Source organism: Sinocyclocheilus anshuiensis, unplaced genomic scaffold, assembly GCF_001515605.1.
Source record: "Sinocyclocheilus anshuiensis isolate Anshui unplaced genomic scaffold, SAMN03320099.WGS_v1.1 scaffold1230, whole genome shotgun sequence".
Taxonomy (NCBI): Eukaryota; Metazoa; Chordata; class Actinopteri; order Cypriniformes; family Cyprinidae; genus Sinocyclocheilus; species Sinocyclocheilus anshuiensis.
Window position 1 is genome coordinate 895,615 of NW_015558637.1, and position 13,288 is coordinate 908,902.

The 13,288-nt window shown below is 38.4% G+C and overlaps 1 protein-coding gene across 1 annotated transcript in view; it reads left to right on the top strand.

Annotated features, from left to right (window-relative positions):
* LOC107680879 (myosin-binding protein C, fast-type-like) overlaps nt 1–13,288 on the top strand; it is a 35,863-nt gene that overhangs the window by 17,553 nt on the left and 5,022 nt on the right. The window contains exons 7-31 of the mRNA XM_016476950.1: nt 1,105–1,188; nt 2,175–2,323; nt 2,402–2,519; nt 2,923–2,971; nt 3,816–3,872; nt 4,303–4,475; nt 4,665–4,797; nt 4,954–5,078; nt 5,500–5,605; nt 6,401–6,561; nt 6,703–6,868; nt 7,114–7,220; nt 7,301–7,330; nt 7,426–7,568; nt 7,954–8,113; nt 8,229–8,333; nt 8,518–8,706; nt 8,821–8,955; nt 9,107–9,274; nt 9,717–9,805; nt 9,923–10,118; nt 11,519–11,658; nt 12,264–12,423; nt 12,560–12,696; nt 12,812–12,998. Coding sequence (XP_016332436.1) covers nt 1,105–1,188; nt 2,175–2,323; nt 2,402–2,519; nt 2,923–2,971; nt 3,816–3,872; nt 4,303–4,475; nt 4,665–4,797; nt 4,954–5,078; nt 5,500–5,605; nt 6,401–6,561; nt 6,703–6,868; nt 7,114–7,220; nt 7,301–7,330; nt 7,426–7,568; nt 7,954–8,113; nt 8,229–8,333; nt 8,518–8,706; nt 8,821–8,955; nt 9,107–9,274; nt 9,717–9,805; nt 9,923–10,118; nt 11,519–11,658; nt 12,264–12,423; nt 12,560–12,696; nt 12,812–12,998 — 3,267 coding nt within the window. The remainder of the gene's footprint in view (nt 1–1,104; nt 1,189–2,174; nt 2,324–2,401; nt 2,520–2,922; nt 2,972–3,815; nt 3,873–4,302; nt 4,476–4,664; nt 4,798–4,953; nt 5,079–5,499; nt 5,606–6,400; nt 6,562–6,702; nt 6,869–7,113; nt 7,221–7,300; nt 7,331–7,425; nt 7,569–7,953; nt 8,114–8,228; nt 8,334–8,517; nt 8,707–8,820; nt 8,956–9,106; nt 9,275–9,716; nt 9,806–9,922; nt 10,119–11,518; nt 11,659–12,263; nt 12,424–12,559; nt 12,697–12,811; nt 12,999–13,288) is intronic.

Genomic DNA, 13,288 nt, shown 5'->3' on the forward strand with positions numbered 1-13,288 from the left:
ATATCTGACATACTGTACAGTCATACATTTGTGTGAAGCACTAGTGATATTTTACCAGTAGGTCTTTTGGAGTGGGATACATTGATACTGAACTGACACGAAGCAGAGATCATAATTGTGAACTAATTCAATCATGAGCTTGTCAGCATCACTTCTTAATTATTAACCATTTTTAAATTAATTTTCATTTTTATTATTATTCTATGTTTAAGTTTGAACATCCATTCTTTGGTAAGAGTAGTAGTCACAATTTTAAAATGTAGCCAACTTATTAGGGGGATATCAAATTCATAAATTAGTTTCCACAAAGAACCCGATTGTTCACTTTTAAGACGTTACTGTTGTGATTAGTAATTAATTGGTTATTCTTTATTAATTGGTCATAGTTCACAAGTAGTTCTCAATGAGGATATTTCTATTTAATAATTATCAAATATCTAATAAGGAACTACCGTTGTCCTAAATTTGCTACTACTTACTGCTTTGTTAATCTCGCTTCTCTATTAGTTAATAGTGTTAAGTTAAGTGTTAATGTAGTACTACCTATTACTTCCTGCATAGTTACTTGTTAACAACGGACCATTATTCTAAAGTGTTACCCTAGTTTGGAAAGACATGAGGGTGAACAAAAAAAAAAGACAGAATTTTTATTTTTGAGTGAACTATAAGTTTATAGATCTGGAAGGGTTGAAAGGTGACAGTCAATAGTCAATAGTTTGTGAGATGGTGTTAAGGTTTTAACACAAATAGTGTTTTGTTAGATGGTGCTAAATGTTTTAAGGAAGCTTTACCCCAGGCTGCTCACATGCCAATATCAATCTAAAAAATGCTGGGTTGTTTCAACCCAACTTTGGGTCAAATATGGACTAACCCAACCGTTGGGTTAAATTTTTACATTACATTTTTAACCCAAAAGTTGGGTTAGTCCATATTTGACCAAAGTTGGGTTGAAACATCCCAGCATTTTTTAGAGTATGAACAGTAAATATCATGAAAGATTCACTGTTATCAATCCTGGTTGACTATAGCCTGTCTTTATGTCCATTAATGTGGGCTTTCAGCAGTTCATATCAGTTTACACTGTTTCTCTGACTCTGCCGGTAGAACATGTCCCAGGAGAAGAGCCTCAGATGTCTCAGATAAGTGGCCTGTTTGTGGAGAAGCCTCAGACTGTCACTGCCATTAAAGGTGAGATTCTGAACTGTCCGCAGCTGCACTGCTGAATTCCCTCCAAGATTTGTGTGCTGTATTATTTCTTTCAAGGCTCTTAGTCTGCGCATTAGTAGTGGGTTTTTAGTGACTCCTTCTGCAGATTAAATTGTTACACCAGTAGGTGGTGACTGTTTTTATATCATTCTTTCAGTCAATTTGTTCAGAACACTGATTCATTAAGAATGGTAAGAATGTTTGTGTTTATGAATGAGTCATTGAATCATTTACTTAACCAATTCGTTCAAAACACTGATTTGTTCAGGAATGAAGCAAGCGCTTGTCATTATGAGTGGGTCATTGATTGATTCATTCAATAAATTCCTTCAAAACACTGGTTTGTTCAGGAATGAAACAAGCAAATTTACTCATAAACAAATCATAAACACCAGTTCATTCTGGAACCAAATGCTACCATTGTGTGTTGCTCAGAGATGTGCAACAGTTAATCATCATTGGCTTATTATGGAAATAATTCCATTGATGGAGAAACAATACACAAGGTAACTGGCAACATTGTGGCTATAATGTAACTTCTTATTTATTGAACTGTTGTAATCAAAAAGATGGTAAATCACTGCACTCAACCAACACTTTGGGTGCGTAGATAAAAAAAAATCCTAATAACTTCAAATGAAAAAAGCAGGATCTACTCTCACTTGCATACTTCTTAATGATTTATGTTTTTTTTATTATACTAAAAGCAAAAATAAATCAAATGTTTGTGCTTTTTGTATAATAAAAAATCAATGAATCATTAAGAAATATGCAAGTGAGTGCAGATCCTGCTTTTTTAATTTGAACTGTAAGAATGCAACCAATATCAGAAACACAACTGTGCTAAAAATATCCTATATTCATAACAATAGCACTCTTGCTTGTGTGATATTGCTTAATATATTCACATAAATAATGCTATATCGAAAGCTCAGCAGTGTTTATTCATATCATTTTATTTGTAACAGGGAAAAACGTCACGTTTGTGGCTAAGGTGGACTCCTCTCAGATGCTGAGGAAGCCTACTATGAAGTGGTTGAAGGGGAAATGGATGGATCTAGGCAGCAAGGCTGGAAAACACCTGCAGTTCAAAGAAAGCTACGATAGGAACACCAAGGTGTGTGAAAAACAGTGTGCTTTATTTGAGATTTGTTCATTACAGATCAGAGTTAACATTTATATTTCTTGATGCCAGATATACACCTATGAGCTGACCATTGTTAAGGTTGTGGATGGAGATGCAGGAGGTTATCGTTGTGAGGTCACTTCCAAAGACAAGTGTGACAGCTGCACTTTTGATATCTCCGTCGAAGGTAGGACATAATGCAATTATGGGTAAATTAAAAGAACCTTTTTACAGAATCTGATTACAAATAGATTCACAAATTTTCGTGTGATCACTGAATCTGGCTAGTAATTAGAGTTTGAAACACCTTATGTAGGACATTTATAATGCATTTAATGTAGTTTTCAGATGATTAAAGTCAGTTAACACACGCCTGGTGTGTGTGTGTGTGCTAACGTTACTGTAAGTCTAGAGCTGATTCATTATTCAGTAGGTATTTTGCTGATTAGATCCTCTCTTGTTAGTTTCAAAGCACTCAGTAAATCAGCATGGCACATTTATTGGCTGTGATAGTAATCAGATTGTGGAGCAAATCAAACACTCACAGTTTCTCATCATCTCATCATCATGTATTTCATCTGCTCCTTCAGCTGCTGAAGAGACACAGCAAACAAACATTTTGGAGGCGTTCAAACGATCGTAAGTTTGTTTGTGTGTCTGTGTCTCTTACTCATTAGTAACTGGTAGATGTCTTGATGTCACATTGTTTTAACACACTCCTAAGATATTTATGGTCTTTGTTTGGAAGGATTTTTATTCATATTGTCAGTTTGACTTTATGTTTAGATGTTGCTGTAAGTGTATACACAGATTTAGCGGCTCATGCTTCTCATGTTCATACAAGCAAGATTATATGACACTCTTGCATATCATTGAGGGAGCTGTCTGTTGCCAGAAGCTGCTCTTCTGAGCAGTAATAATCTCATGGACTGATTGAGAGATGTGTCTGAGAGTTTGGCTCCAGGTCCAGCTCCGGGAGGTCAATGTTTAGCCCTAGGACTGAGCCAGGCTCCTCAAACAGTAGAACATTATACTAGCAATACCAAGGTCATAGGTTTGACTCCCAGGGAATGCATGAACTAATAAAATGTATATCTTCAATGCAATGTTAGTCATTTCAGACAAAACTGTCTGCCAAATTCATCAATGTAAATGTCCGTTTAGATGCTGCATGTATCCTTGATAAATTCAGGTAAGGTTCCAAAAGGGGTTATTCACAGTGATGCCTTTTTTTTTTTTTTTTGTGAAGCTCATTTTAATAATCTAACGAAAACTTTCGTGCAATGGAAAGGTTCCATGGATGTTCAAGGTTTTTCTTCGTGAAGCCATAGATGACAAGAAACTTTATTTTTAAGAGTGTGTAACAGTAAGCGTCTGTTATGTGAGTTTCTAGTATACAGTAAACTGTATTTATTATAAACATGATGTACTCCTAATTGTTTATTTTTCATTTTCTTGTTCAATTACCTTCTGTCATCTGTAGGGGAGATGCAGGAGAGGATGCAGGTGAACTGGACTTCAGTGGTTTACTCAAGAAAAGGTTTGGAAGATGTTCTACACCCTCCATGTTTTTTTTTCTTCTTACCCTGTTTACTTTATGTTGGAGTTCTTCACTTTCACTTTGACCATCATGCTTTCTTCAAATTGCATACATAGTAATCACTGCCTTATTATAATTAATGGTGTCATTTATTCACTGTAGAAGTTTAATATAGGTTTTAACCTTAACCATTAGTTCTGTCTGGGGTCTGAAAAATTTGGATGTCAAATTTCTAAAATACGCATGCATCTTTCATGATACAACAGAGCAGCTTCATTAATATCTGCATACTTGGTTTTGAGTAGGTCATAGAAACGTTAGAATTTGAAGGAAACACAACATCACTGGGGTCCCTAGGACTCAACATAAAAACAGTCAATCTCAACCAAATATGAAGATTAACCATATTTTTGGATTCCATGTACCTCAGAGAGAGGAAGCAGAAGGAGGAGCCTGAGATTGATGTGGATGTGTGGGAGATCCTGAAAAATGCCAAGCCATGTGACTATGAGAAGATCGCCTTTCAGTATGGCATCACTGATCTCAGGGGCCTGCTCAAAAGACTTAAGAAGATGAAGAAGGTGGAGCCCAAAAAGAGCGATGGTGAGACACATGACGAATGTACCAAGTCATGGTTCCTCACACACACATACATACATACATACATACATACTAAGGGTTCGAATCCAACCCTAATATGCAATTTTGTTAATAAACCAAGCAAAATAGATTTGGAATTGGCGGGCGAGTATTGTAATGGATTGAATATGTTAGTGCTGCTTCTGTTTTAAGCTTTCCTAAAGAAGTTGGGTCCTGCTTACTCTGTGGAGAAAGGAAAGAAAATACATCTTAATGTGGAGCTGTCTGACCCCAATGCTCAAGTTAGATGGCTGAGAAATGGACAGGAGATCAAACCTTCAGCCAAGTATGATCCTTTGTGTTTGTGTTCAAAAGTACTGGAATAAATAGTCTTGCATATAGCACTTTGAGAGGTGCACTGGTCATCATTGATGACCGCTATTGATGGTTGATGCTCGATGCCTTACATGAGGTTTGTGCTGAATTTCTATCTTTCTGTTAGATATATCTTTGAGAGTGTGGGTGGTATCCGTAAGCTCACTATTAACAAGTGCACCCTCGCTGATGATGCCGCGTATGAATGTGTGGTTGGAGAGGAGAAGAGTTTCACTGAGGTCTTCGTCCAAGGTACACTGTCATTATCGTCATCACCATCTTCATCGTCATAATCACTGGCATCATTAGCAAACCCCTTTTTGTAAATTCATTTGTTCTGTCTGCTTATCAGTAGCTGTCCTGTGTCCTGACTGTCCCTGAGTGGAAGCCATCTGCCTATTGATTATTTTAAAACTCTGTCTATGCTGTCCGTCCTTACCTTTCTTTTTACTTGAGCCATGTTTTTTTTTTTTGAGCCAAGTCTCTGCATCTGTCTTTTTTTTCTGTCTTGTTTTTGTTCTTGTATCATTTTTGTCTTATTTCTTCATGGATATGTGGCATTGTAGCTGCCATCAGCCCCAGAAGCTCCTCTGTACTTTGATGAAAATGTTGTTCGTTTTATATATTGTTTGTTGAATATATTAACCACTTATTGGTGTGTTTATATGAACAGAACCACCTGTCACCATCACTAAGATGTTGGATGACATCCATGTGGTGGTTGGGGAGAAGGTGGAGTTTGAGGTTGAAGTGTCTGATGAGGGAGCCAATGTGAAATGGTGAGATACTGGACCAAGCTGGCGTCACTTACCTGGCCAATTGGTCAGCAACAGGCCTACAAATAAATTGACCAACTGTACAAATTAAAATACTTAATACATCACTAGCTGACTAAATTAATTTCAGTACTATCAAGGTCAGCATCGCTAATTATTGTCATTTAACATTAAAAAGCCATTATTAACATTAAACAGGCTAAACGGCAAATTATCCGACTGCTTTTTTGTTTTCCATTTATTACCAACAATTACAGAAAACAATGACTCATTTAACAACTACTATGGTTATGTCAACAAAACACAAAAACCTATTAGCCTGTAATAAATGGCACATTTAGTTTTAGATTATGCATTTTTCTCTGTCATTACCTCTCTCTGTTTAAATGAGTAATGTGGCTGAACACTGTCTGTGACTGCTTGTGCTTTTCGAGATTTCTGCTCAAGTTCAGACAAACAGATGGAAAAAAATGTCCATCCTCATACTCTTCACAATGTTATTTTTTCCACTTTGAAGTTTAAGATGCTAAATAAATGATGAAAACTCTAGTAGAATCAATCTTCTCAAAACAGTATGAGTATCATAAGTATATTTCAAGATCGTTTTCTGCTGTATCAAAGGCCTGGACAAACTATCTTTTCTCTTGCTCTTCATTTTTCCATCCTGTTTTTTTTTGTACTAGTTCCACTCTCTTTCTTATTTTATCTTCAGTAATCTTGGCATAGATTGCCTTCCTCAGTTTCTTATGAACATTAATTCCATCTTTGTCCTTCTCTGTCTCTCTTCATCTCTCTCAGGATGAAGGATGGAGTGGAACTGAGCCGAGATGGAAAGTATCGCTTTAAGAAAGATGGGACAAAGCACTGGCTCATCATCAATGAGGCAACCGCAGAGGACATTGGAACATACTATGTGTACACTAGTGGGGGGGAGTCCAAGGCAGAGCTGGAAGTAGAAGGTACTTCTTTTGATAGAGTAAAATGACAATTCTCCCTTAGTCCTTCCACAATTTGGCTGATATTTCAGTTATGTTTCTGTATTTATTTTTAGTATTAATTGCCCCATTGTCCTTCTTTCTCTTCTTTTTTCTCTATTATAGAGAAGGAACTGGAGGTTTTGCAGAGTATAGCTGATCTGACACTGAAGGCAGCAGAACAGGCTGTCTTCAAGTGTGAAGTGTCAGATGAGAAAGTGACTGGCAAGTGGTTTAAGGATGGGGTGGAGGTCACTCCCAGCAACCGCATCAAAATGACACACATTGGCAGGTATATCGGTCCACTTACAGCCACCCTTATCGATTCATGCATAAGTAAGCTCTCCTCGTCCTTGACCTCACCAATATTGTTTTATGCCAGGACGCTAAAACAGATTAGTCGTCGAAATATCCATTATGCTCTTTCTTACTGAAAGAATTGTGTTCTTTCAGTAGTGTGTTCATTGCTTTTTGGGTAAAAATAATGTGGCATACACTTCTTATGATGTGGTAACATTTTTAATCCTGGTATCTCAGGACTCACAAGCTGGTGATAGATGATGTGAAGCCTGAAGATGCAGGAGATTACACCTTTGTACCAGATGGTTATGCTCTTTCTCTTTCTGCCAAACTCAACTTCTTGGGTAAGAGAGAGAATCAGAGTTTTTTTAAATCAAAATTTAAATTTCAACGTTCATCTAGCTCTATAATTTTGTATCCACAGAGATCAAGATTGATTATGTTCCTCGTCAAGGTAAATATCTTATCTGCATCGACAAATCTAACGATATAGTTTGTGCAAGGGCGACAGTTTTTTTTAATGCCACAATTCTTTCTTTTATCATCCAGAACCACCCAAAATCCACCTGGACACCACTGGCAGCTTTGTCAACAAAAACACCATTATCGTCGTTGCAGGAAACAAGCTCCGGTTTGATGTTGACATTACAGGGGAGCCCCCTCCCACTGTGTGCTGGAAAAAAGGAGATACGGTGAGAGCTTGCTGGCAGATTGTCACATACTCTCATCTTATGCAAAGCCAACAACACATATGGGCTTGTTTTCATATTAGATTCAGTGAGAAAACCCTGCTGAAAAGCCCAGCAGTGCTGGTCACCAGCATATGTTGTATTTTGAATTGTGTCTCTACCACCCTACCTTAACCATCAAGAGTCAACCAGCTTACCCAGAAGGACCATGCTGGTGAGCCCAGTGACTCAGATTTTGCTGGTGAACACCTAGACCAACACAAAACCAGCATGGAAATTCATGCTGGTCTTTCCAGCAGGAAAATATTCTCAAGTTTATCAAAAATCAATATGAAATCTCCAGTATATCAGCTTGCTTGATTCAAAGCACGACGTTTGTATGATGCAGGAGATCTCTGAAGCTGAAGGGCGTGTGAGAGTGGAGACCAGGAAGAACCTGAGCTACTTTGTTATTGAAGGGGCAGAAAGATCCGACGAGGGCCTCTATCATATCACTGTAACAAACCCAGCAGGAGAGGACAAGGCTGATGTCATGGTTAAGATCGTTGGTGAGTTTATGCATGTTAACCATCTGCAACCCTCTCTTTCTGTGCTTATTAGCTGTTTTGTCAAATCTCTTCATTACAACTCTTCACGCCGGCACTTTTTCTGTGCTGTGTTCAGATGTGCCTGATCCACCTGAGAATGTGAAATGCACTGCAGTGGGTGAGGACAGTGCTTCCATCCAGTGGGATCCACCCAAATTTGATGGTGGAGTTCCTGTGAAAGGTAAAACAGATCCTCGCCACGTGTTTGTCTCGAACTTGACATCCTTGACGTCCAATAGTACATCCTTGTAATATTTTGTCAGTATGTTGTCAGTTTTGCTTTTTTGAATAAAATATTTAATTAGGTTACGGATTATATTGATACATGTGTGGGATACCACTTAAAATATTGGTGTACTTTCAAGGTTACCTAATGGAGAGAAAGAAGAAGGGTTCTTCCAGATGGACAAGGCTGAACTTTGATATTTATGAGTCCACAACATATGAGGCTAAGAAGATGATTGAGGGTGTGTTATATGAGATGAGGGTATTTGCTGTTAACGGTATTGGCATCTCCCAACCCAGCGCCAGCTCCAAACCCTTCATGCCCATTGGTTAGTTCCTCATTAGACTGTCTGCTATAACTTATCAGTTTATTTTACTTCTTCTGTTCAGTTCATTTCAATTCATTCAGCATTCATTCTCTTGGTTTTCCTGCTCTTTCATAGCACCAACTAGTGAACCAACACGCCTGACCGTGGAAGATGTTACAGATGGTACCTGTGCTCTAAAATGGCTTCCCCCAGAAAGAATTGGAGCTGGTGGCATTGATGGGTACATCATTGAATATTGCGTTGAGGGAGGTGAGGCACACGGTGGCCTTTGCTATAGAGCTGACATAGAGTGCCGTCTCAGTTTCAAAATATCACAGTGAAGTAATCGTTTTTGATCATTTTTTGACGTTTACATATCTTGTCGGTTTGCTGCTTACTTTGCTCCTGGTGGAACTCATAGCCACTGAGTGGGTGCAGGCCAACGAGACCCCTGTTGAGAAGAATAGTTACAGGGTCAGAGGGCTGCCCGTTGGAGAGAAGATGCTGTTCAGGGTGACAGCTGTGAACATCGCTGGTCGTAGCCCTCCGGCTGTGATGGCGCAAGCGGTCACCATTCGGGAGATTGTCGGTGAGACTCGCACACATGCATACTTGCACACGAACAACATACAACACATTCTTAGGAATCAAATTGGAAGTTCATGGAATTTAGTTCATTTCAAATTCCTGAAAACTCAATATACACTTTTAAAATATTTAAAAAATTACTTTTTTTAAATAATTAAAATTTTAGTTTTTAAAATAAAAAAACAGTATCTTCCAAAAAATGAACACAACAAAACAACATTGGACCTCACTAACTTTCATTGTGTGGACATTTTTCCACATATCTTCTTGAGTAAGTGATGACAGAATTTCAATTTTAACTACTTTTAACTACTCCAATGCAGATTTGACACAACACACTTGTCTGTGACGCATTGAACATGAAGTATAAAACACCCCACTGTCTGTTGTCATTTTCAGCATGTTTTCTTCTGTCTTTTTCCTCTCTCAATCTCCTCTCTCAGAGCGTCCTAAAATCCGCCTCCCTCGGCAGCTTAGGACTAAGTACATCAAACGAGTGGGTGAGAAGGTCAACCTTGTCATTCCCTTCCAGGTCAGTCATGCACGTACTTTCTTCTGCTCTGTACTTGTGTAGTGCTACTTTTTTGTTCAGTCGCTGGTCTTTGCAGCAGCTCAAATTATCGACTTACACCATGTCATCTGCTATCAGGGCAAACCGCGTCCGGTGGTGACCTGGCTCAAGGATGGCGCACCTCTAGACACCAAGCTGGTGAATATCCGCACAAGTGATGTGGACACCATCCTGTTCATCAGGCAGGCGGCCAGAGAGCACTCTGGCCAGTACACCCTTTCCGTGCAGATTGAGAACATGGAGGACAAAGTCACTCTCGAGATCCAGATTGTAGGTTAGTGTCAACAAAATGATTTGGTTGGGATATGCACAACAACATAATTTCAAATTCAAGAGTTACAGAGTCGTGGTTTGCCTGAATTATTAGATTGACTAACAAGTCTTAACTGAAAGCCATGTATATTTAAGCTGGTTTAGCATTCAGAACACACTTCTTAGGGGGCCTTTACATTAGACTTGTTCTTGTACTGTGTAACCAATTAGAACAGAATGCAGGGATCTTGTGATACGATTTTTTTTTTTTTTAAGAATTTTACATTTTGATCATTTTGTTTTGATAAGACCATTTGGGGAGAAACAGGAAGTGTAAGGAGATGAAAAAGTGGAACAGGATCAGGATAAGACCTTGAACAGGCTGTGTCTCTATGAAATGTTTTTTTCCAACTTGACATGCTATCATAAAAATGCAACACTCATGGCAGGATGCTCAAAAACAGCAGGAGATGTGATGCGTTGGCCAAAGACATCCGTCACGATGTGTATGGATATACCGGCAATGGATTAATGATAATATAAATGTGAATTTAAAGATAGAGAGTTTTACCTTGCTAACAGTCTAGAAAAATATATGTGGAAAAAAAAATCTAGGTGAGCGATTCCCAGTTTTTAAAGTTTATTTAAGGGTGTTGAAGATGCTACAGATTCATTTGTGGAGATTATAGACATCACTAGGGCAATCACAGCGATGACATAAAATTAAAGGATTAAACTGCACAGTTCAAAAGGTTAATTTCACTGCGAAGTGAAGTGTGAGTCAGGTTAATTTTGTTAACCCGTGGAAAGTGTTTGAGGATCACTTTCAGAAGTGATGCTGAATTTCCAACTCCTAAACTGTCAGAAAGGTTTCATATTAAACACTTACTCTTTCACCAAAATCGAGGATGTCATAGGTCAGTTCGCTTGCAGGGATTATTTTGCGGGGTGTTCTTTGGATTATTCCTGGTGTTGAACGGGATTAGGATAGGATTAGGGGACACTCACTCTGTGTTCCCGCTGGGAGGTAAACTAATGAGAGTGCAAAAACCCTTCAGATGAGCCAGACAGCCATTTAGTCACAGTTTGCTGCCAGCATCCCAGCAGCCTGCCCAGGATTAATGCCAACTGCTCCCAGCCGCAAACTCCAACTCTCTCGCTTTCAATCTTTTTTCTTTTTTTTTTTAGCTTGATCTCACTATCCTTACCTCACGCTCATGTGCTCACCCTCTTTTACTCTTCTCCCTCATTTTCTCCCTCTTTCGTTCTTATCATTCCTCTGCTCACTCACTTGTAGACTCTTCTCCGTTTAGCGCACGTTAATTAGTCTCTTGGTTAAAATTAGGACAGTGTATTGGTGTCAAGCTCTACAGTAATACCTACAGTCTTTTTTTTCTTTTCCTTTCCTTCCCGTTCTCACAGACAAGCCTGGGCCTCCAATTGCTGCCACTGTAACTGATGTTTGGGGTTTCAATGCTGCTTTGGAGTGGAAGCCTCCAAAAGATAATGGCAACTGTGAGATCACTGGCTATACCATCCAAAAGGCTGACTTGAAAACCAAGGTAAACCAGCTACCTCCTGTATTGGCCAACAGTATGTGAACACTTATCTTATAATATAACACTTATCTAATCTTAATGCTATAACATGCAATGCCATTATAGTGGTTTGTGTGTTTACAACAGTTTAGAGGATCGTTTTCCTCTCCTTCTGCACAAAGTTAACACCATGAGGAATGGTTTACCGAACTTGTAGTCTAATTTTGACTAACCTACACCAAATATTTCTGGCTGTTATATGCTTCAAATCAATAAATAAACACACCTGAATGGTTGTATGTAGCCTAAAGTATGGATAAATAATTAATACCTTATATCTTGAAAAATAAAATATTATATATGTAAAAATATTACATTTATTGACAAAGCAACATTTGTGTTCTTATTCTCAAATACATTTTATTTTTATATATTTTTTAATTTTATTTTAAGTATTTTTAAAAAGAAGTAGCACAGGAAACACATCAACTTCAGGGGATATCCTAACCAATAGTGAATAGAGAAAGTTTTGTATCTAAGTTTGTATCTACAAGGCCAAAAACAGCAGATGTTCTTTATTTGTATGGCTGTTTAACTACAAATCTGTCTTTCACTCATTCACATGTTAGGAGTGGTTCATGGTTCTTGAACACAATCGCAGACCTAGTTGTACCGTGTCTGATCTGGTGATGGGGAACGAGTACACCTTCCGTGTGTTCAGCGAGAACATCTGTGGCATGAGTGATGATGCTGGCATCAGCAAAAACACAGCTGCCATCACCAAAACTGGTACCTACATTACATACTGATGGTTTAAAAATTCATCTTGAAACACTGAATGTTGTTTTACATGAAGATTATTGGCCAAGTGTCTCTTCTGAAGCGATACTTGTAATGTGTAATCCATTTCCTTTTTCTTTCTTAGGTCTTAAACAAAAACAGCAACCCTACAAGGAAAAAGATATGTGCAGCTCTCCTAAGTTCATCACACCTCTCGTGGACAGGTCTGTTATCGCAGGTTACAGCGCTGCCATCAGCTGTGCTGTCCGTGGGCACCCAAAAGTAAGTGTTGGTATAGTGCCTGATTATAAAAAACCCCATTTACTCATGCAGTCGCTTTTAAGCCCATTAAGCAACAATGCACTCTCTTTCTTATTCTCTTTTGTTCTCCTCCCAGCCAAAGATTATATGGATGAAAAATAAGATGATTATTGGAGAGAATCCAAAGTATCTCATGCAGAATAACCAGGGTGTGCTGACTTTAAACATCCGTAAGCCCAGCTTGTTTGATGGAGGGAAGTATACATGCAGAGCCATCAATGACCTAGGACAGGATGAAGTGGAGTGCAAGCTGGAGGTTCGAGGTATGGTCAAAAATCTCCATCATCTCCAGTGTGTAACTCTGACTATGACATAATGTTTAGGGATGCACAATATCTGCTGATATTGGATATTTAATTGTGCATGCTCATTTCCCCTATGTTTATATTTAAATGACATGTCATATGATGCTTTTTTAAAGATCATTATTTTGTGTATTTGTTGTAACAGAATATGTTGACATGCTTTAATGTTCAAAAAACACATTATTTTTCAAATACTGTACATTATTGTAGGTCCTCTATGCCCCGCCTCTCTCAAACACTTCGTTTTC